General features: G+C 33.9%; 2 protein-coding genes across 4 annotated transcripts; both read right to left on the bottom strand.

Annotated features, from left to right (window-relative positions):
- Positions 1–2223: 2223 nt before the first annotated feature.
- On the bottom strand, positions 2224–7260 carry LOC142540601 (uncharacterized). The gene is made up of 12 exons (XM_075646880.1): positions 6888–7260; positions 6685–6769; positions 5985–6115; positions 5780–5882; positions 5574–5588; positions 4944–5089; positions 4609–4804; positions 4235–4309; positions 3644–3760; positions 3385–3429; positions 3015–3113; positions 2224–2373 (listed from the first exon to the last, which is right to left on the bottom strand). Exons 1-12 carry the CDS (start codon positions 7205–7207, stop codon positions 2353–2355), a joined length of 1353 nt encoding a protein of 450 aa, XP_075502995.1. The 5' UTR covers positions 7208–7260; the 3' UTR covers positions 2224–2352.
- A 970-nt stretch (positions 7261–8230) lies between these two features.
- On the bottom strand, positions 8231–21842 carry LOC142540599 (RNA polymerase II C-terminal domain phosphatase-like 1). 3 transcript variants are annotated; one of them, XM_075646878.1, is made up of 18 exons: positions 21097–21841; positions 19912–20388; positions 18751–18961; positions 18504–18661; positions 18352–18422; positions 18141–18246; positions 17059–17142; positions 16381–16968; positions 16210–16273; positions 14764–14834; positions 14624–14677; positions 14299–14395; positions 11042–11095; positions 10867–10943; positions 10673–10759; positions 10106–10171; positions 9921–9994; positions 8231–9077 (listed from the first exon to the last, which is right to left on the bottom strand). In XM_075646878.1, exons 1-18 carry the CDS (start codon positions 21364–21366, stop codon positions 8969–8971), a joined length of 2718 nt encoding a protein of 905 aa, XP_075502993.1. In that variant the 5' UTR covers positions 21367–21841; the 3' UTR covers positions 8231–8968. The 3 variants fall into 3 exon arrangements, with proteins under 3 accessions (XP_075502993.1, XP_075502992.1, XP_075502994.1); XM_075646877.1 differs by having other exon boundaries at positions 8233–9077; positions 14764–14897; XM_075646879.1 differs by lacking the exon at positions 8231–9077 and adding an exon at positions 9158–9550 and having other exon boundaries at positions 14764–14897; positions 21097–21842.
- Positions 21843–23470: the final 1628 nt, after the last annotated feature.

Below are 23470 nucleotides of genomic sequence, written 5' to 3'. Positions count from 1 at the left end.
TGAAAATAATGTATTAACTATCTAAATTATGTCATTAGTAAGCTTTAAAAAATATACTTGCAACTCGAATATTTGGGTAGGTAGAATAAGTGAGTTTGAGTTCTTCTTACTAACATTTTATTCTTGAATGAATTTTTTGCACATAGTTTGATAAGTGTGATTTATAATTTGTATGTTGCGGGCACTGCCGGCAGGGGTCGATCCAACGGCTCGGATTTTTTCGAGCCAATTTTTTTTTTTTTTTACATGGAGGTGGGCCCGGATCACTCATGTGGAGTGATCCGGGCCGTTCATTGCCCGTGCAGGCATGAAACAAACCGATTTTACCTATCAGATATCGAATAACAGTGATTACAAATTTCAACGCTTTAAAAAACAAAATTTATAAAGAATCTTGAAAGTGGACCCAAAAATCCCTTGAAAATTGAACACAACAACTCCTCGATTCAAAATTGAGATTACTTCAGGAATTTTTAAGGAGACTTGCAAATGTTTATTTACAAATTTACAATTGATAGTACAGCTGTTGGTTTGTCTGTTATTATTATTATTAGTATTATTTAAAAATATCAAAACAGACATTATTAGGAGTCAATTTTCTGGTGACATAATTATCGATCCCACTCTCTTTTAATTTTTTAAATGGGGGTGGAATTGTGGGGTTTTTGAGAGTGGAGATGCCACTCGACCAAAGGGTGGGTCGGTGGCTCCTCTCTGTAGCTATTAATCATTAATATATATTATATAAACTTATCGATTAATTTATAACCCCCTTGTTTATAAATTACTAAGTAAACGTTTATTGTTATTTTAATTAATTATGATTTTTTTATTTTTTTTTTAAAACTAAAATATGAAATAGTTAATTTTAATATAATATCTAAAGTCGTATATTATGTTTAAAAAAAATAGTATACACAAAAAATCATTTTATTCTACACAATGTGTTCAAAGAATTACTGATTAAAAGTGGGCAAAAACTCGTGTGAGACGGTCTCACGGGTTGTAATTTGTGAGACGGATCTCATATTTGAGTCATCCATGAAAAAATATTACTTTTCATGCCAAAAGTATTACTTTTTATTGTGAATATCGGTAGGGTTGACATGTCTCACAGGTAAAGATTCGTGAGACCGTCTCACAAGAGACATATCCCTAAAAGTGATTTTTAGAATCTGAAACTTACCGAATTTGTTATATAAGTATAATTTATATATAAAAAATTAATATATGTATTAATAATAATAATAATAATAATATACCAATAAATAGTATTTTTACTTACTGCTTTATGCTTTTGTGCCTTGGGCTGCTTTCGGTCCCCTTTGGCGTCTTATTGATTGTCAAACTTTTGATTAAATGATATTTAATGATCTCTTGAAGCTATTTTTAAATAGTCGACTACGGTTTATATAATTTAATATTGAAAATTTAAAAAAACTATTCAAAACAATAAATTTTTAAGAACGAAATGTTGAAATATGTAAACATGATTACATTTGGATCACTGGAGTGCATCATTTATACATCAACACGACAAATACTTACATATGGGCAATTTATTTACTAAATACCAAGCTTAATTGCAACACATTAATCTCAGATGTAGACAAACCCCACCAGCAACTAATGCGACGATCATGGCTGTAGCCTATACTCATGCTATCACTATTGGTCACTGGCCATAGTTTCAATTGATATCAACATTCTAAAAATCTAGATACTTAAACTTGGAGGTCCTGAGTTCGAATATTGAGAGAAAAACGAAAGAAATATTGTATAAATGACTGTGCATGAACATAAACTACGTCTCATGTTGAATATAAACTGAAGCTCATGTTAGATCAGCATCCCGTCTATAATCAATAATGATGTACGTGTATGAATTGTGAATCATGTTATGTCCACCTACAACCCATAGTCATTTACATCTAGGGCTGCACACATACTGCAGAATCAGTTTTTGTTTGTGACCCAATTTAATTGGATTTATAATTGAAAGTGGATTCTCTTTTTAAATATAACCATATTAGCCTTATAGAGTCAAATGTCACAAATATATATATACATATATATATTAACATTATTCAATAATAATATTATAGATTGTTTTTTGCCCCGTACCTCTACAGTATAAGAGAGAGAAAATAAATAAATAAACACAACAGTAGCGTAGGCCAAAATGCTCGGCCAGCTAAATCAAACTAAGCTGAAATAATTATATTTTCAGACCAAAAAATTCATCTTTCGACAACAAAAACAAGAGTGGGTTTGTAAAACTTCGTGCTTTCACAAAAGAATCCTACAACCAAGTATGGAGATCTACATATTCCACCACCAATAAACAGTTGATCACTCTGAATCAACATATATCTGCACATTGCATTAAGAATAATAGTCCGTCAGTACATCATAAAAACAAGATAAAAAGAAAATTTATCATATAAAACGATGGTTTCCACACGGATCATGGAGCTGGCGGAGAAAATAAACACCGATAAGACTAACTAAACCCAAATCACAATATTTTTGCTTCTGGGGAGCCTTGTTGAGTGAGTTTGAAGATAATAAAAATTCAGTGAATGGTTGTCTGGACTCTTGATACTGGGACTCAACTGACTTTGCTTTTCTTAATTTTGACACTTCAAAACGGTCATTCAAACCTCATGATCTCACAATCATTTTCTTTCTTTCTTTTCTACCAATAATAGTGATATTCCATCTTCCACATACAATCATTACACCACCACATTTCTTCTGGCATATCACACAATTAACTCAAAATTCATAACCAGATATTTTCTCGAAATTGTTTCAAAATACTTTCATCTATCTTCTCAAAAAATCTAACCAGACTTGATTTCAACGTCTGACCAAATGATATTATAGAGTTCAAAATAAAGATGAACTAGTGTAACCACAGGACTGCCTCAAATCCAAAATCAGTCAGACTGATCACACACATATGGCCATGATAATACATAGTAGTGTGGAACTCCAACAAAACAGCTAACCTCCTGTTCTAGTAGAGAATCATAAGTTTTCTTCTCTATCGTATCAAGCACCGTAATGCCACTGATTTTCTGAATCCCATTCTTTACTGCGATTAAGTTCTACATGCAAACAATGAACAAAGATCATTAAGATATTATTGACCAGCGATCCAACTCTAGTGGTTTTAAAAAAAAAATTCTTTTCTATTCTCTATTGAATATATGAATCGTCGATATGTTTATTAAGACAATGTCCATCATTAGCTTATTAATACAAGTTTAAAGCAAAAATCAAGTTATTGTACAGGGCAATGCCCATCATCAGCTTATTAATACAAGTTTAAAGCAAAAATCAAGTTAATTGTAGAAATTAAAAAGTGAACACACTAACCAACTGGAACTCCAAAGAGCTTGATGCTTGCACCTCTCCAAGAGTCTGAGAAATAGTATTAAAAATTTAAAATACATATAATATTCAATCTCATATCTTGAAAAAGTCCTGATGGATATTTTAGGCATCTTTAAAGAAGTACAAGTATCAACAACGAAGCCGTACTAGGAGTTGATGAAAGTACAAAAACAATTTCATGTTCAGGAAGTGTTTGGAACAGAGGTTTGTAAATAAAATCAAGCCGTTTTAAATCACTCACCATCGTCTGAAGACCATTGACCATTACCGTTTTCTCATCAAGTGAATTACTTTCTGATAACCACACTTCAAAGGGCCCAAGTACTCTGTCAGTCTGGTTTACGAGATTCAAGCGTGCCTAAATAAGGATACCGAGAATGTGAACGATTAAAGCTTAGGAATGGAGAATACATGCATTAAAAAAAATAACTTATACTGTGTGTTTTGTGCATGGCTAAAGTATATAAACTGCCAGCGATTTCACTCGGCACTGGTCAGCACTCTTGAGTCCACCATTTACATAATTTAACAGGCAGACTCTAATAATCAGAAGGACAATCTTAAGGGCCACTTTTCTGTGGGAATGCCCATTCTGTGACTACCAACCAAAACAAAGGAAAAATCCAAGCTTTACCCTAAAACAGGATCAAAAGGTAATGGATGTTGTTTCTTCTAGCCATAATAATATCTCCGATCATAAGTCATTATTTAAAAAATAGCAAAGACACGAGGACATCAGGATACAAAAATATCCCTTCACAAAGGGACCAAATATGGATTAAGTAAGAAGTTCAATAAATGCTACAACCGTATCTAGAGAAGTAGAGGTTACCACAAAAGGTTTCTCCAAGATAATGACGGAAGGCACCTCAACAGCCTGCAATTCAATCTCCTTGCGTGTGATGGACTGCAAGGGAGTAAATAATAATAGCTATAAGAATAGAGAAATGTGAAATTAAAGAAATCTACTTTACTGAATCAGCCCTTCGCACCAAAACCAAAGTATTGAGACCCTAAATAACGCAAATTACAATAGACTATTCCATTCGTGTTGACTTCTAATTATTGAATCAGAGATCAGTGACAAGATCTCATTTTAAATAATGTTTTCCGTTTCAGATACATCTATTCAGCTGTCAGCAGGGATATAGAATTCAATACATGTCAACATTTTATAGTACATTCAATTAAAAAAAATCAACTCACATTTCCTAGAATATTTTGAGTCTGCAGGCGACCAGGTTCACCCAAATTTGTGTGCCATGTTATCTGAAGCTTACCAAGAACATTACTTCCCTCAAGTTTCACTCGTGCACTGTCCTGTGATGACAACCTTAACTGATAGAGATAGTTGTAAATTCCTCCTCCAGCTCTAATGAGAATGGGTTCCTTGAACACTTCTCTGCCAAAACAATCTAGCGTTCACTATAACAATTATAAAGAAGGTGATGCCAACATCAAGTTGGATAAGTTTAAACGTTTAAAAACGATAAAACAAAAAACCAAGTTTGCGAATTAATTAGAATTATTTTCCAAATCACCTTGTCAATAGATTGTGTTCCGGAAGGTGACTATCAGCTTTGAGCACTGTTGCAGTCCAATTCTGTGCCGGCTCAAACTCAACTTGGTCCATGTACAGATTAGATTTTGTATTATTTTCTATGCAAGCCTCCAAAAAAGTGACTTCCTGAGAGGAAGGACAATTTGACGATCATGAAAGTGAAGCAGCTCGGCGGATACCTCTAATTTACAAGTATTTGCATCTCATCCTGAAAAATTAAATACACATTTGAATGATCTACTGCTACAATGAACTCTTAAAATAGGTAAGAGAAAAACTGAGTATAAATTTCAAGTAGCCTCAGCCACCATTGTGGGGCTACCAGAACTGACTCAAACTATATCACATTATATATGGATCATATTTGAGGACAATATGAGTATCATACTTCTAAAACTTTTCAAAGATCCATCATATCATACATAGGAAATGTAACAGAATAAAGCAGGTACAATTTCATCAAACCATCCTAAAGTGTGTCATACAAATGCAGATGCCATTCTGCCTAAGAACTATATGACACAAGTGGTTTCCTAGAATAACATATTATGAATTGCTAGGAAAGATCACGAACTTACACTTAATAAGCCATAATCACACATCAACCTACCTTCACAACCCGGACCTGCATGACAAGTAGAGTAACTATTACTTAATTTGAAAATTTAATAATTAAGTCGATTTTCAAGATGAAAATATACAAATAGAAATGACATTCTGCCCCTTGCACATATTTTAAAGAAAACACATATTTTAAAGAAAATTGTCAGATATTTCAGTGGGGATGCACATTGCAAGACTTAGAACAATTTGTACCTTTGTTCTAACTGAGAGGGGATTAGAAACCATGAACTTGAAAAACTGTGGGAGATACTTCCTCTCACCGTCACCGTCACTATAAAGTGCAGTGCACACCAAGCTACAGATAAGAGAAAAGCGACCATTGAAATTAGAATACATATTATAAATCACTAAAAATATCCAGAGAAATATTTAAGATATATCCCCCAAATTGACTAACGTGTGTGCACCAAGTTCTTTCACATCATGTTCGACAATGAAATCATATCTTCCAGTCGCACGTATTGATTCGACCGGTGATTTTGATGTATCCAACAACATTATTCTCTGTTTTTCTGTTTGAATTTCAGCCTGTCAACAAAAAATTGCACAATTTAAGTTATCTTCAGATTGTTGCAGTAAGTAAAAGGGGATTTGATAGAGTGTCTCCCAACAGATTGATACACTGTTCTAACTCATGCACACAAGAATCTAAAGTTTATCACAAGATTTCTCATGGATTTGAACTGTGACATGGATAATATTCTGGAACATTCTCTCCATCATTGTTTCCAATTTGAAAGTTCTCAAGAGAGGAAAGGAAAAAGTCAGTAAATCTAGATACTATGAGTGAATGCTCGTATCCCTCTAAATTTATATGAAAAGACACAAATTAAGATGACAGCATGATACAATAAAGATACTGATAGCATTATAGAGAGAATATATACATCACTGAAGCTTAATGACACGTCCGTAACAAACTGTAACAAGCATATAGTGCATGCATAGAAACGATACAGATTGACCTTAACCATCGAAAGAAAAATAAATACTTGACCTTATCACTTAGCTTACTTGCAACATCAATATTAATCACAGCCGAAAGGAAAACAACTTCAGTTACAATTATTTGGTTCACCATAAATTAACTTTTAGACCTTGATTATAACATCCCGAACTTCGATATTGGAGCTGTTGTTGATACTTATATAACTGCAGAATGTCTCCCCCAAATATATCGCCCTACAACCACGAGAACAATTAGTACAGTGATGCTCGCCACACATTCCTCTAGAATTAAACTGGTATAAGCTTAGACATGAAGAAGGTGAGCGCGTATGTCACTGTGGTAATAATATACCCGAATGATTGTGGGAGGACCAGGAGGCCAGGAAGGCCAATGGAATCGGAAGGGTCGTTGAGGAGGAACCTGCTCCGGTAACTGAGATCCGCTGCGTCCATGGCGGAGTTGTTCAACTGACCGCCGACATTAATACTAGTGAGAAGGCGAGGAAGGTGAGAGGCCGCGATTGGATCGTCAAAAAGGTCTTCGCCAAAGAAAAGATCGCAGGGATCGAATTTGAGAGTAGAAGTCTCTACGTGGAAGGTCGGGCGGCACATCCTCATAACCCTGAACGCCAGCGAGTGCGCCGCCTGAGCTCCACCGCCACCGGCACTCATCTCAGCTCCTAAGCAGAGTTGAAAGGGGCTCGGATGCCAAATTCTGATTTAGTATAAAATATTCGTCTGGAATTAATTAAAAATAAAATAAATCAACCAATGTATGAACCTTAACATGATATATGAATTTTTTCCCAATTGATTTAATCTTTGCTCACAAAAAGACTATTAATCTCAATTAATTTAATGTTTACTGACCAAAAAAAAAAAATTTAAACTCGAGGCTAGTTAATAATTGAATACAACATGATTTTTAGTAAAAATAAATAATTTTTGCTCTCTATAAATGAAAATAAAATGAAAAACTTTTTGAGTAATTCTCTTGTGAGACGATCTCACGAATCTTTACATGTGAAACGGGTTAACCCTACCGATATTCGCAATAAAAAATAATATTTTTAGCATAAAAAGTAATACTTTTTCATGGATGACCCAAATAAGATATATATCTCACAAAATATGACTCGTGAGACCGTCTCACACAAATTTTTGCCAAACTTTTTATTATATCATTCATTTCCTTCTTTTGTCATAGTTAAAATGCTTTAATAATCACCCTATAAATTATCTTCACTTATCTTATCACTTAAAGATGCTACCCAAAAGGTCTGTCAAATTGATATTTGGACCACAAAAATCAATGAAACTCATATATATTGATAAATATTCAGCTTTAAATCATCATTTAAGATAATGTAATAAAAATAACATCTCATACCTTTTACACATTTTAAATATTTAAATAAATTAAATTAGTAACATTGATAATTTGCTTGATGCCGATGTACTTATTATCCATTTAATTAGATCAAGAATATATGTGTTCTCATTCATATATAGAAACGAGTTCTCTTGGGACACGGATGCATACATATTAAAATATTAAATAAATTTATGTAAAAAAATATATAGATTATTTTAAATTAAAATTTTAAGAAATAGTTTTTTGTAATTTCTATGTTATCGGTATCTTTAAAACTTCTGTTTAATGATAGCAATGAGGATTAGTAACTCTCGCCCCAAAGGGACCTTCTTGCCCTCGAGAGGAATTAAGCCAAAAAGGAAAAACGGTGCTGTCTGCTTGCTAGTTACTACAAATATAACAACCAGAAGTTTTAAAAAAAACGATGGTCCCTCGTAATCTCAAGAAACAGAGATTTTCAGTCCTATTATTAACAGAAATTTGGGGAGGGAGAGTCGTCTGCTTCTCTGCAGTGTCGTGCGCCATTGCCTCTGTTAGTTCCAAAGCTTGGCCCCGGTACAAATAAGTCAGGAAGCACGAGTAATAAGACAAGTTGACATACTCCATAGTGGGGAGCGAGGTTAGGTAAGCTAGCAGATCAAAAAACACCTCTGACTACAAGTTCAACCCCCAAAATTTGCATAAAATGTGTCACTGCGAATAATGTCCCCAAGATGGAACTGAAGGTCTTGTATCTTTCTTCTTTACCAGAACCGTATTTACATTTCTAGGCCAAGATGGAGATGCATGGATCAAAGGGATCCAAAGATGTACCCAGACTTCTGAGTTTCAACCTAAGGGATAAGCAATTGCTCCAGCTTCCAACAGATTAGTGTTGGGTCAGTACTAAAAATCAAGGCCTGCATTCTTTGCATTTGTTCCAAGAAATCACAAGAGCAAGCCACAGTGAATAGCCGGAATTACAACTTCAGCAGCTCAGCTGCTTCAACTACATGTTTTTATAACAAATCTATGATTCTTGTACGATAAAACCAGGTAGGATAACGCATACAAAAGATTCATGGTATGGGAGATGCATTCTTAGGGTATCGGTTAGAGGATGGTATTCTTTGCACAACTCTAGAGAAATCTGATTTTAACCTTTTGTTTGACAAGCCCTGCAAAGATCTGAAGATCAAAGATTCAAGAACATGGTACTAATTGTAGCCTACATATAAGTTACAAGAAGCAAGCCATGAAGTATGTTAGACAAAAATGAAACATGTTTACAAAATCCAGCATCGAAAACCATTTAAGATTTGAATAATACATCTTTTGATATTAGATTTCTGGTTATTAACATCGCCGGAAGAGGACACTAAATGGGCCCATGTATGTTCAGCCAAAACTCATTATTGCAAGTCTTGCAAATGCCAGAGCAAGTTGCATGAACTGGCATCTAGATTTTCTTAGTCCTTCATTTGAGTGTAGTGGAACAGTCTTTTATTTACATATCCTCTGCTCTGCTCCTAAGTGCGACTTATATCACGAGTCAAGACCCAACAGACTCCATGACACCATAAAAACACCAAATCGACAATCCTCGCCATCCATGATGCTGTTTTTGTTGTCGATTTATTAATATGTTTTGCTATCTTTTCCTGTATATCATGTAGTGTAGCATCGTCTATATTTTGTGCAAATGTATTCCATGAACTTGGAACATATAATAAGAGTACAAGACATGAAAGACTGGCGTTCAACAGAACTTGCATTAAGAAACATTTATGTACAAATTTTCAAATTTTATCTTCTATTAATTCATCTCATTTCCCCATTATTTTGAATGTGTCCCATATATATGGAAGATACAAGTGCACCATGAGCTAACAAGATAGAATTTTGATGGGTGAGGGGATCTAATCACACTAATGGGATGAGGGTTATAGTTTGCAGAAATGGAGAAAAAAAAGCAAGAATAACAATTAAGCAGACAAACTGAAAAAAAGAAAAAAAAGTAAAATCACTCACGATGGAGAACCATGGCGTCTGTGAGGAAACTGACCAACCATGGAATGCAAGGCACCAAGTGCCTTTTCAGCAGCCTGTGGTAAATGATTTTCAAAATTCACAACTCATATCTTAAAGAAGATAAGTTCAAAGCCAAAATAGTTAGAAAGAAAAGAAACACAAAATTTTGAACTGATAAGCGGTACCTGTGATTTAGCCTCATCCCATGTTCGACCAATTCCCTTGCCCATCAATTGTCCATTAATTTCAACCTGAAGTACCATCGAGGGAAGTCAAGTAAATGCCGAAAAAAAAATTAATATTAATTTTTTGTTTTTGTTGAAGGAGTCCCACAACGCAAGGACCAGATTAACAAAGCTATCAATCAAAAGATCAATTAACCACAGCAAATAAGAAACAATAGTTTCCAAAATAAGAATGTTCTCAGATTGTGATGTCCACTTGTCCAGTCCACAACCAATCAAAAAACCCAAGGTTGAGAAACATCAGAATCGTGAAGCCTAGGGAATCTCTAATATAAATCTGACTTCTGAAGCTTTTAAAATCTCAGAGAGATGGAATTGAGACAGTGACAAAATTCTAAAAAACTGAATCACCAACAAACTGATTGGCTGAAGTCACGAGATAAAATTCAGAATAAAATCCTGCAAAACAAGCGGCTAAATCTTCATGTGCAAGAGTGGGTCTTTTTCACAGTCCACATCTATATTTTCAAGAACGCGGTTATAAACAATAAAGTGTAAATGTCTTACCTGAGCGTACACTTCGTTTTTTAGGCTAGGGTTAGCTGAAAATTGAGGTAGGTTTTGAAATGCTACACCAAGTCCCTCCTTCATGCTCTAAAAAATTTGAAACTATCAATGGAACGCTAGGGATCAAAAACCTCACTTCTACCATCAACATTTACCGCAGTAGCTAAGAACCAATTTAAGTTTATGATACTCACAAATTCGTTAAGTGCAGCTATTGATCCCATTGACTTCTTGGAGTTCTTGACTCTTGCATCAGGAATCCTTGGTGACACTGATGTTGAAAAAGGTACCAACTCCTCATGGTGTGACTGATATAAAAATGAATTAACATCACAAAAGAACCACTGTCATTAGGATTAGCAAACCTACCATCGTTCCCAGTTGTGTAGCTAAACTCAGGTTCAAGATTTGATAAATATTTATCTTCAGAAAAAAAAAGGTAAGCTGTTATTACAAGCATTGGCATCAAAACAGTGGCATGAAAGGAAAAACCATGCCAAAGTTTCTAAGCTAGGATTCACGAAATCCAACGGTTATATATGCACCAATGCATTAGGAATTGTGGCATGACAGAAAAATAATGCTAAAGATGATGTTAGAATTTATATACACCAATGAAGAATCGAAAACACATTTATCACTCTAGCCAAATTATGCAAAACCAAAGAAGTTTACAAAGCTAATATGAACTACGGTAAACAACAGAAAATCCTTACTAGGAACATTGCCAGGAAAATATATGACATGCAGAATAAATTAATAAAACACCTTTTATCAGTTGACTGGCAGCATTCCCATCTCATTATAAAAAACTAGATCACCAAAAAATTTCATGCTACAATAGCATCTTCATTTAAATATTATCTAAATCTCTCTGTCACAATACTCAAAGCATCGCATCTTCAATAGATAACAGAACTCATTATGTTCTACAAACTACGGTGACAAACATCTCCAGGCACCAAAGGTAATGCAGCAATCTTAAACTTAATTTTAACCCAAAATCTGAAATGGCAAGTATAATCATAAACAAATTCCTCTCTCTAGCATCAAGTTATGATTCCCCAATGAACATTAGCACCAACATATGCCACCAGTCAAACAAATTTTGTTATGCTGAGAACCAAAAAAGTTCAAAGTTTGCAATAAAGACTGCCTTATCCCCAGCACTAATTGGCAGGTTTCCACAAAACATTGTTTCTGTAATGAAGCTGCGCATATATAAAATAAATATCCTCTCTTTTGGGTTGTTCTCTTCCTTTCAAGGCATGAAAAAGCTTATCATCAAACATAATACAATACTATTAAGTTCAATTAAAATTTACTGATAAAAGGCAATAACAAAAAATTCAAAGCGAGACAATTAATAAGAAAAATATATGTAGTTAATTGAAGATTGCTGCTAAATGAAAAACTTAAAGATTTATAAAAAAGGATTTGAATATAGCATGAGTCCTTTAGTGGAGCAATACAAATGTTACATGTGCCTATGGAAATTACATTCCTTCCTTCCCATTAGATGTTCACCTGGCCTCTGAACGTGAAAAAAAAAATTCTAATTGACAGGTTCTAAATTAGCATGATTTCCATAGTATTTTCTTGTTCAAGAATGTTGAATGCAATAATTGTCCCTACTTGATAGAACGATCGAATCGTGGTGCTTGAGCTGCTGTGCGGTTTAAAAGATTTGAGTTGCACCATTACTACTAGCTGTAGCTTTTGGTAAAGCGGCAAACGCTCGGTACTACAAGTGGTATCAGAGCAGTTTGTTCTTGAAAGAACATTTAAACCGAATTTTATGCTTAAAATTCGAATTTCCAGATTTTTCTAACATATGTGTACAAGTTAAATTTCTGAGAGCTTGCAGCAACCTTGGGAAAAATGGCATAAGTCTTTGCTCAGGTGTCCAAATGACAAACCGCTTTTTGCGTTGGAAACTAGACTCATAGAGGTTCGCAACCGTATAAAATTTTCAGCCACGTCATGCTCGAGGAAAATCAGTTTATTCCTCAAAGGCAAACCATGTGTGCTACGGCAGAAAACATGGCATGGGCCAAAGTTGATGTTTTTTGTCAAAAAAAAAAGGGCTCAACGATGTTGCACTCATCAAGAAAAAGGCAATATCATTCAAATTTCAGTCACACTTCTTCAAGAAAACTCGGTACCCTCTCTCCAAGTTTTATTTATTCTTCGAGTAAAATGCCGATGAGATATTCTATATTATGCTAGCTTGGTTAGCAATTCCCTTACATATGTTGATTGTGCTTAATGACTAAATAAGGGATTCTTCAATTTTTATGTATATTGAATTGACAAACATGTCTTGATTTTGTAATTGTTTGAAATGAGTTTGAGTTGCTTGTTTTTGTTGAAGCTAGATGATTGATTCACGTATTTATATGTTGGATAATTTGTGCATTTCATATTTTTAAATATCATCATTTGAAAATATTTCCATTGGTTATTCATCCCTCTAATTTTTTTTCAATTTCAAACTTTCAAAAATATAGGGGGAGAATTAATTATAATTTTAAAGGAGAGTTTGAATTTCAAAGTTTGTGCTTAATTTATTTTTAAAATCAATCTTTTTGATTCACACAAAAAGGGGAAAATATGTTAGATAAAATTCGTTTTAACCAAGTTTTGTGATCATAAAAAAGGGGAAGATTGTTGGTTGCAGAATAACTAGCAATCTTGATTTTGATAATAACAAAACTTGTTATTATTTCTAACATATTTACTCAAGTGTGAAGTTGATACATCAAATTGGAAGCTGGAACTTCAATTTCGCAAACGGTTGAATTCTGGCGAAGTGCAGTATTTTGAGCATATCTTACAAAACAGAGATCGAAATGACCTCAGGCAAAAACGGTTGGAAAGCCAACTCAATTATCTACCAGTCATATTTCAGGCCAGTCGTACCAGTTCGAATGTTATCTAGGTCAAACCGCTAATTGAAGTGCAGACAAGACTTTTCGGATTCTGCAAACGATTCAAAACGAGCAGCGTTAGTATTTTGCCCATATCATCTGTATGATTCAAATGACAATCCACCAACTTTCCTGATCAGCAAATTCAATTTGGAACAAGTCGTATTTCACGTCAGTTGGGCAAAATCGAATGGTATCTAGACCAAACCGGTTGCTGAATGACCAAACCGATTGCACGAAAACAGCAATGAGCAATTGCGGTATTTTGGTCATATCTCTCAGCTCGCTTATTGGAATGAAGCGATTCAGTATGAGTTGGAAAGATAAGACGATCTACAAATCATCTTCAGAAGTCAAAGTGTGAATCGAAGTTTAAGATGCTGATAAATGGAGATGAAGCTACTGGTTCTGCACATCACACCAGTGGAGTTGCGGTTGAGACGCTGACCGGTTTGAACCGCTGACCAGTTTTCAACCGCTGATCAGCTGACCAGTTTGAACCGCTGACCAACCAGTTTAAGCTCGGGAAAAGGTCCAGAAAAGCTAATTTGACCGTTGCAATTTCAGAAACAGTACATAAACTTTTCAAACGGTCATATTATTTTGTCTAACGTATATATCATTGTTAGGGCCTATAAATATAACATCTTGAAGATCAAACAAGAGCTTTGCAAGGGGCCTGCATTAATATGTTACCAGCCAAGTTCATAAGAGATACTTCAGTAGCCTGACGCTGTGCTTCCCTTCTTGTTCTGCCAAACCCTTCACCAATTTTCTGCCCTGCAAATATAACCTGCAGAAAACCACATAACATTCATCTCATGGACTTTTTCACCCAAAGATTTCCAAATTAAGTAATCGGCACCAGGTGTGGTGTCATGACATAATATAAGATCAATTTGCAAGAAAGAGTGGTAGAAACAAGAAAATAACTTAAATGTCAATCTTAATTGTTATTACTCAATTATTCTCTCTGTTTACACATGGTGAAAACTAACTGCAAATGCCAGAGTGAAACCACCTCCACAGAGAATTGCAGTTCCAAGATCGGTGATAGAGCTTGATTGAACTCGACCTACAGGAATGTGAGACACGCAAATCACAAAGTTAGACAACTAAACTACAGGAACCAACACAAAAAGAATCGACTAGATATCATACCTTTGTTCCACACTTCAATGCAATATCCTGTAAAGCTCCGGTAGACGTTTCAGGGTCGGGGTCAATTTGTCCTGCTTCAAGATCTAGATCCTTGTTAACTAAAGATGGTTGAGGCCTTCGAGGACCACCCTCATCTTGTAAAAAAAACATGCATCTCAGTGTAACTACTTCTAAACAGAGTTGGCATGGTACTAAGTTTTGAAGCATCCTATCAGATGCTAACAAAAATATAGTCAATTTAATCAACATAAATATTTGACTGACATAGAAGACATTATTTATATGCTTCAAGCAGATCTTATAAACTGGAAAAAGTTCGAGTCACATCAAAACCACCCAAATATTTTCTCTCAGCGCTTTCTCCTCATCTAGGTGTATGAGTAGGGGGATCTTTAATGACACGTCACACGAGAAGCTAGTGATTACACATAGCACAATGTGATTTTATTAGCTCACATTGAAAAAAATATAGCATTAATAATTTCAGCAAGTTTCTGTTGTAAACAGGAGAAATTTTAAAAAAAACCACCTTTACAATTTTATCAACAAGATTCTAGCAGGAAAATTGTAACAGTTTCATTGTTGATAGGTGCTTCCATATCTATAGTATATTTTTTTCAGCACATATCCTGCAACTTTAAGTCATGAAAGTACACATTTCCCATCTAACTTTTTTATGCATGGTATCGCAGAAGGTTCTAAGCTCAAAAAATTTCATACAGAATCCTTTTGACATTTCAACAGTTGGTTTAGGTACTTAATTTTTTAGCATCCATCGCGCGAATATGAAAATGAAGAAGATATTTGTTTCAGCCTACATGGGAAGGGGAGACATTATAAAAAAAATTATTTTTGGAAAGCCATTTGAAAGATATAAATATTCACCCACTTGAGAAAGCCTACTGAACAAAATATAATACAAGTAATCTCTAGAGACTTACGATTGTGAATGAGAGATTTATTCATTAAGAATATTATAGCAACTTGCTTGTGTGGGGGTGGACACACACATAACTTTCCCAGTGCGATATTTCTCATGGCAAGAGATATGTCTTAGCATGCAAAAGGTTTCCACATGATAAAGCAGTAAAAGTGGATAAATTTCTAGCCAGATGCAGCTGATGATACTTTTTCCTTTTCAACCTTTCTTCCCATTATTGCTACTTTTAAGGAGAGCGGAGAAATGAGCATACAGAGCCAAAAGGGGTAAAATGCATGAATATTAAAATTCAACTCTAATACCAGCTATCCATGAAGGCAACTACATGAAACAGATGCATCATTGCACATGAAAATATATATTATGAAAAGATTGGGTTCATATTTCTATGTCATTTGAGCTTTTGCCCATGCGAAGCAAATTAGATAAATTTAAGAGGGAAATGTAAAAAGTCTGGAGATTCCAGCACATTAGCAACCAGATCGGTTATGGAAAATAGCAATTACCAGAAAAGGAATGAAAGCCAGGCAGCTGTTGGTTTAACCTTAACAGGTCATCCCTCAGAAGCACCTGTGTGTAAACCTTTGTTATATGAGGAAACTAACATTAAAGTGATATCAATTTCATCTTATTTTTCAATTCTACGAAGCAAGAGTACAGCGATGTCAATTAATTACCTCCTGGGACAACCTTTTGTTTTCAAGAACTCTACCAGGTGGAATAGAAGGCTCCACTTTGTGTAGAAAAGGAGGATGATGAACCCGATGGTGGTCAATAGGAAGAGACTCTGCATTCAAAGGAAACTCCTTATGTGGCGCAACTTGGTTAAGGTGTCCTGGGCTCATCTCCTCTTCACCTGGAAACCAACCACGAGGTTGAACTGCTGGAACAGAGACTTGCATGGGAGGTCGGGCAGGAAACTGAGATTCAGATGGAGCGTGGCCTCTCATGTCTTGACCATGTTGCAAGATGAGCAGTCTCCTCCTTGTATCAGGATCTAATTCAGACTCCGGTACCTCACCCTCTTCCGTTACAGGAGAAATGTGAAAAGTCGGTTCTGCTGGCCCAACTTGAGTTAATGGTGATTTAAGCAAAGACGTCACTTGAGGTGATTGCTGATTGGTTAAAGGCACTGGCAGCCCTTGAATTGTTGATGGAGGGACTGAAAAAGAAGTCGATGGTACTGTGTACTGGAGAGGAGGAGGAATTCTTGGGTCCAAATTTTTTGTCGGTGGAGGGCCAGTTGAAGAAGCAGAAATTGCCTCCTGATTATTTTAGTTTATCAGCATAAATTTAGAGAACAGCACAGATATTGTTAGAAGAATAAAAAAAATTAACAGAACAAAACATCACACCTTTAGCCTCCTTTCCACCTCAGTATCAGCCATTCCATTAAAAACATGCAAATCCTTATTTCCATTAGAGGTTGAAGGATCATCCTAAGCAATGAAAGAAATCCAACGGAATCACTTAATTTTGAAAATCTTGGACGAAAAGCATATGGTTTTCAATCAATAGAGTATTTGGCTAAACTTATTTAAACAGATCATAAGCTCTTATGTTTTGTAAGATTTTTATGAATAAGTTGTATGATCTTATTTTACAAATAAGTTGTTAAAGTGTTTGGATAAAATAAGGTAATGAATATTAAAGTTGTTATGTGTTTGGTATCAGAAGATTTTTTGTCATGATATTTACCAAAAGAGCATAAGTCATAACACAATGAAATAATAATTATTTGTATGATCTTATTTTACAAATAAGTTATTAAAGTGTTTGGATAAAATAAGGTAATGAATCTTAAAGTTGTTATGTGTTTGGTATTATAAGAATTTTTGTCATGATATTTACCAAAAGGGCATAAGTCATAACACAATGAAATAATAATTATATTAATTATTATTCATGTAGTAATAGCATGAATAATAAATATTAATTATTATTAATATTATAATTATAATTTTTATAATTAATAAAAATATAAGTGTCATCCATATAATTAATAACATTAATTATTATTATTATACTAATAATAATAGTATAATGATAATTAATTAATTAGTATTAATTATAATATAATTATTAATATTAACAATTGTAATACTGTTGATAATATTAATACACGTAATCAATTTATATATTATTTTGTACAAGGATATGTTTGAGATATTATAAAATATATAAAAATAATACTGTCTTTGAAAATATTCAAATAAGATCTTAAAAAATAAGTTGGCCCAACTTTTTTAAAAGTTACTTATTTTGACATATTATAATTTTTTTTTTAAAGTTACCAAACAAAATTTCAGAGCTTATAAGCTCCAAACATCCCCTAAGATTGCTGAGAACTAATAATCTCGATTACTCAAGGCAAAATTTTTGCATAACAGAATCACCGGTTAAAAGTAACGAGGCAAAGAACCCCATTTTCACTTGCCTCTGAAATCAGGTAGTTGCTCACATCGGGTGGGAAAGCCACATTTTTAATATCATCTTCGTATGCAACTTCAGCAATTTGTTGCAAGAGACCATCATCAAATTCTCTGCATCCAATATGTTTCATTAAACCTAATCCTTAAAAAGGTAGTCATAAACAAATCTTGACAGACTAAATAATGACCTATGAATTTATTCCTATATGAACTTACTTGAAGAATCCACCTCTAACGTTGCAAGCTACATTTCTTGCAACGCAAAGCACGGGTACGGTGTTGTTGGCCTGATCAACATAATTTTGAAATTTTTAGCAACAAACATTTTAAAGTTCAACGGGGAAGGGTGTTGGTGGAAGGCAAATTACTTCAGCTTGAGGCGCATAATACGGAGCAAATGCAGGAACTATATGCACTCGAGGCTGATCTTTCTCATCCCACACTTTTAAACGGTCATCAATCACCAATGCCATCTTAGGATGACAACTTCCATCGTGAAAGACATTAAATAGGGATTTCCTAGAACCTGTAGAAAATTTGACATATTCATGCAATCAAAGACAATCCCCAGTAGCAGCAGTTAAAAGCTAAAATATGAAGTTTCTCAAAAGTTACCAGACTTGACGCAAACAATTCGATCCAAGAGCTTATTAGAGTTTATCAAATTTGACTCTGGGTCAAGAAGCCTCCACATTTCTAATGCGTAATCTCTTTCAGCCATAGTACAGACAAAAACCTCAAACCGCTTTCGACCTCTAGCAGTCAAATAGGTTCTAAGATCCTCCCAAGCAGGTCTTAATCTCACTAGGACACTGGTGTCTCGAATCTGTTGGAGTAGAAAAAAATCCTCAATTTTAAAAGGATTAGAACTTAAAATAAAATCATCAATCACCAAAAAGGTGGTGCATTTGGCACAGGTGCCACAGGAAGAACTATAATATGCAAGATAGCTACCTAAACAGCCATGTAAACTTGTTTAGATATATTATTTGCTAGTGCCGCACAATATAACCACTATAAATAAGTAGTGGTGAGTATTACCTTATTAGTGAAGAGGGGTACTAATTAATCGACAAAATGACAATTTATTATTATGTAGAAAAATCACGATTTAACTAATATACTTCAATCGACCGTGAAAATGTATATGTAATAAACTTAATCAATTAAATGTGAATCCTCGTATTAACATATTAGAATAACATATTTCTTGACATGAAAAAGAATGAGATACAAATACAAAGAACAAAATATACAAGTCGATAATTCAATTTAAAATATTCACATACGTAGCTTTGGAGATCTCGAACTATCGACAACACTAACACTAACAAAACATTTTATTATAATTTGAGAAGTCAAATTTTTAACTTCATCAAAAAAAATTAGAGATAGATTAAATTATAAATTTCAAGAAAAAACAACTAATGACAATTCGCAATATAGGAAAATGTGAAAATAATTTTTTTGTAATATTTATAATTTACTAATTAATTATTTGAAAGGTATCATAAACTTATACAAGAGTTTTCACAAAAGTAATATCTAATTATTTTATCGAATTATTATTTTATCTTTTTAGCCCAAATTGTCATTGAGAGATTATCGTACATAGAAGTTATTATATTACTGAATATTGATCCATGAGAATTATAATGTAAGCAAACCACAATGAAAACAAAAAAAATTCTCAAGCCAGAAGTAATAAGATAAGAGGGCTCACAAACTCCAGGTTAAATGACAAATAAATGCTATATGAACAGATGGTATAAATACCAATGGATTAATGCGAGTCAGAACGATGCTCTTTTCTTGTAGTCGTATAATTGGACGGAGGATAGGCTCATGAGTGTCCGACAATGCTGGAACCATCTCAGACTGTGATTTGACAACCTTCCCATTATCAATCACCTGATCACTTTCTGCATATTGCTTCAAAATATTTTTATCATCCTGATAACGTTTGACCTCCGCAACCATGCTAGAAACACGGTGCGGATCAGACTCAGAGCTTATTTTTCTCTGCAGCGCCTCTATTCTGTCCTCAAATGAGCGCATTGTGTTTGCAACTATGAGAGTTTCATCAAGATCAAATACAATGCCAAGACATCTAAGATTCAGCATGACAAGACAAGAACTGTAAAGTCCCGGAGTAACATTGAATCCCCAAAAGCATGGGCCCTGCCCTTCACACTTCCTAGAATGCATGGCAACTAAATGAATTTCCCCTCCTCCAATTGACATTACAGCAGTCTGCGACACAAAATATCATGATTAGATAATAAATGCAGGATCGAATATTAGCAAGTGCCAGTTACTTCCAAGATGCAAACAAGAAGTAATCTTCTATTGAGAGTTTAGATGCATGAAAACATGAGAATTACTTAACGAGCCTTACTGCTCCTCTAAGAATCAAAAGTTCAGTGGGCCATTGAAACTTAAAACTTAAAACCATCGAAGAAGGTGAAAACAAATATTGGGAAAATAATTATCATCATGAATAGAGTGAATTATCAAGGATCGTAAATTCGATTTTCAAATTCTAGGAGTAAAAGCATTGTAACCGCCTAGATTTAAGCTGTTCAGAAATTTTCTGGTTGACTCCAAGTAGGGAAGCCGCAGTTCACGGTAATCGTTCAGATAAAAAAAGTCCATAAATCAATATTCATGTCAACAATTTTGGGGGTTTTTACTCGTTAGTGGAAATCGAAATGGTTTTGCGGTAAGGTAAGATCAGTTTACCCGAATTGTGTCTTGTTGATAATATGAAACTTATTTTCTACCAAACAGTATCTTCTTCCCTTAGTTCATAAATTAAATAAATCAGAGTTTACTCCAATCAACTGACTGGGTTAGGGTTTCTCTGTGGTATAACATAATTGAGACTTTTGGTAGACAGTTAAGGTTTACAGATTAAGAAAGTGATTCCGAAACTGTTGGTTGGCACCGCAATGTCAATACCTTGTTATCTCTGAGACATGTAGCATGTAATACAGAAAGCGGCGATTCCTGAGACTTTAAGGAAGATTCCAATTTGAAGCATGCTCCAGTTGCGGATACAGTGTGAAGCACGGCGAGTGGCGGGCACCTCTCACTGGGTTGTGAATAGTGCGATATCCGAATTTCCCTAAATTCCTCTCCAAATACAATTCCATTTTGAGGGTGCAACTCCACTTCTCCCAGCACCCTGTCTCCTAAATAGACCAGCACCGATTTACTATACATTTTCATTTCCAAGTTTATAAAACAACTGAAATTTCGTTCCCCTCTGGATTTGATGCGTCCAAATTCGATAAAAATCAGTATTTGGTAAAACAACCGTCCATAAAATAGACAGGATTACACTTTTCGTTGTGATGGAAGTTCTTCGGTTCAATTTTTTCAGATTCACAGACCGATTGTGGATGAAATCAAATCGGACATAAAAAGAAGTTTGTGCCACAGATTAGAGGTTTCTTAAATCAGGATTGAAGTGATGATTGATTATCTTGGTCGAATTCTTGAATTTTCTTGACGCCACCGAGCTGTATTTTAGATTTTGAGTGAGAATTAGGGTCAAAGTAAACCAAAAAAAAAGTGATGAATTGGTAGTGTGATGGGTACTGGCAGAGGCGTGTGTGTGACGATGGGGAAGAAACCCTAGATCCGGAAAATTCGAATCGCCTCTTTTTTTTTCTTTTTTTTTTCCTTTTTTTCTTTTTGCCTCTGGCGTTCCTTTACACGTAATTTTGTCAGTTCATGGAATATATGTAAAAAAAATTAAAGGAGCTTTTTTGTGATATGGTCTCACGAATTTTTATTTGTGAGAAGAGTCAACCCTATTATTATTCACAATAAAAAGTAAATTTTTTAACATAAAAAGTAATATTTTTTTCCTGGATGACCCAAATAAGATATACGTCTCACAAAATATGACTCGTGAGACCGTCTCACACAAGTTTTTACCAAAAAATTAAGGTACGGCGTACTACTTATTTATTTAATTTGGTGTTATGAACTAAATTTTTAAATATCGAAAATATATTTTAAAATTACAAAATATTCTATTTTGATTTAAAACATTAGTAATTAAATTATATTTTAGTCAAATTTTTTAGTGAACAACTACATTGTCTCATCCACTTTTGTAAAAATAATTATCAAACTATTTTTTTATAAATTTGAAATTAATTTGAAATTACTATATATTACAAAAAGACACGGTTACATTATCAATTTCACCTTTTGATATCATAATTTTTAGCTATTTTTTTGGTATTTTTATAGATGTGTTTCAATACTATTTAAATCTTTCCATGCTTACTCTTTGAGTTTGTGTAATCTAATATTTTTGTTGCATTTGCTGCTTATATTAGGTATCTCATATCGTTCCACATGATGGTCTTCGAGCAATTGACGATGTGATATATAATATCAATTCAATTCGAAGTATTTTTTACAGTGTTAGAAAAAATTTGCGATTTATACATAAAATATATATCTCACAAATATAAAAAAGAATGATGTTTTTAAGGAAAACAAAAATATTGATGAGAACATAGGTTTTGTGACCAGTACTTGTGGGGGAAAAAAACATCTGACTTCTAAGTTGTCGTATTTGTCTTTATGAGTTGTGTTCGGGAAACAAAGTGAGGTAGATTGAAAATTATTAAGGGTTTTGGTAGATCTGACCTAGCTAAAAAAATTTGTGTGAGATGGTCCCACGGGTCGTATTTTGTGAGACATGTATCTTATTTGGGTCATCAATGAAAAAATATTACTTTTTATGATAATAGTGTTACTTTTCATTGTGAATATCGGTAGTGTTGATCTGTCTCACATATAAAGATTCGTGAGAGCGTCTCACAGGAGACCTGTTCTATGATTAATAGTTTAAATGATTGATATTTTGTTTGAACACCATTATATACGAAGATGAATAGTTAAAAGGATTGATTCTAATTATCAAAGAAGATACTCGAGCTCAAAGACTAGCAAATGTGTTCTCAACATTAAGTAAAGACAAAGAAGCAGCTAAAACATAGTTTGGTATATGAGATAAGAGAGGAATTGATAAATAATCCTCTTTATCTCATGTTTGGTATCTTTTTAAAAAGCCCATGATATTGATAAATAATTTTTTAGAATGATAAAATGTCACTTCTATTAGGTGTGATAATTTTAATTTAATGATAAAATACACTATAAATGACTTAATTGCCCTCAATTTATGAATGATTTTTATAAATCTATGCTAGTAGGTAGAAAGTAAAATCAAATAAATGTTTTTATTTATTTTTATATATTATATAATATGATAATTATATAAATAATTTCGAGATAATTATATAAATAT

This window comes from Primulina tabacum, chromosome 3 (genome assembly GCF_025594145.1).
Source record: "Primulina tabacum isolate GXHZ01 chromosome 3, ASM2559414v2, whole genome shotgun sequence".
NCBI classification, from domain to species: Eukaryota; Viridiplantae; Streptophyta; class Magnoliopsida; order Lamiales; family Gesneriaceae; genus Primulina; species Primulina tabacum.
The sequence above is the reverse complement of the archived record's forward strand: the minus strand, read 5'-3'. Positions and strand labels throughout refer to the sequence as shown.

Coding starts and splice junctions, on each gene's coding strand:
- LOC142540599 (XM_075646877.1), bottom strand. CDS start 21,366: ATGAAAATGTATAGTAAATCGGTGCTGGTCTATTTAGGAGACAGGGTG. Junction 14,678..14,763: donor CATTGAAGTGTGGAACAAAG/GTATGATATCTA, acceptor ACATTCCTGTAG/GTCGAGTTCAATCAAGCTCT. Junction 11,096..14,298: donor ATCTCTTATGAACTTGGCTG/GTAACATATTAA, acceptor TTTTTTCTGAAG/ATAAATATTTATCAAATCTT.
- LOC142540601 (XM_075646880.1), bottom strand. CDS start 7,207: ATGAGTGCCGGTGGCGGTGGAGCTCAGGCGGCGCACTCGCTGGCGTTC. Junction 4,310..4,608: donor CTCAAAATATTCTAGGAAAT/GTGAGTTGATTT, acceptor ACTCCCTTGCAG/TCCATCACACGCAAGGAGAT. Junction 3,430..3,643: donor TCAATGGTCTTCAGACGATG/GTGAGTGATTTA, acceptor ACTATTTCTCAG/ACTCTTGGAGAGGTGCAAGC.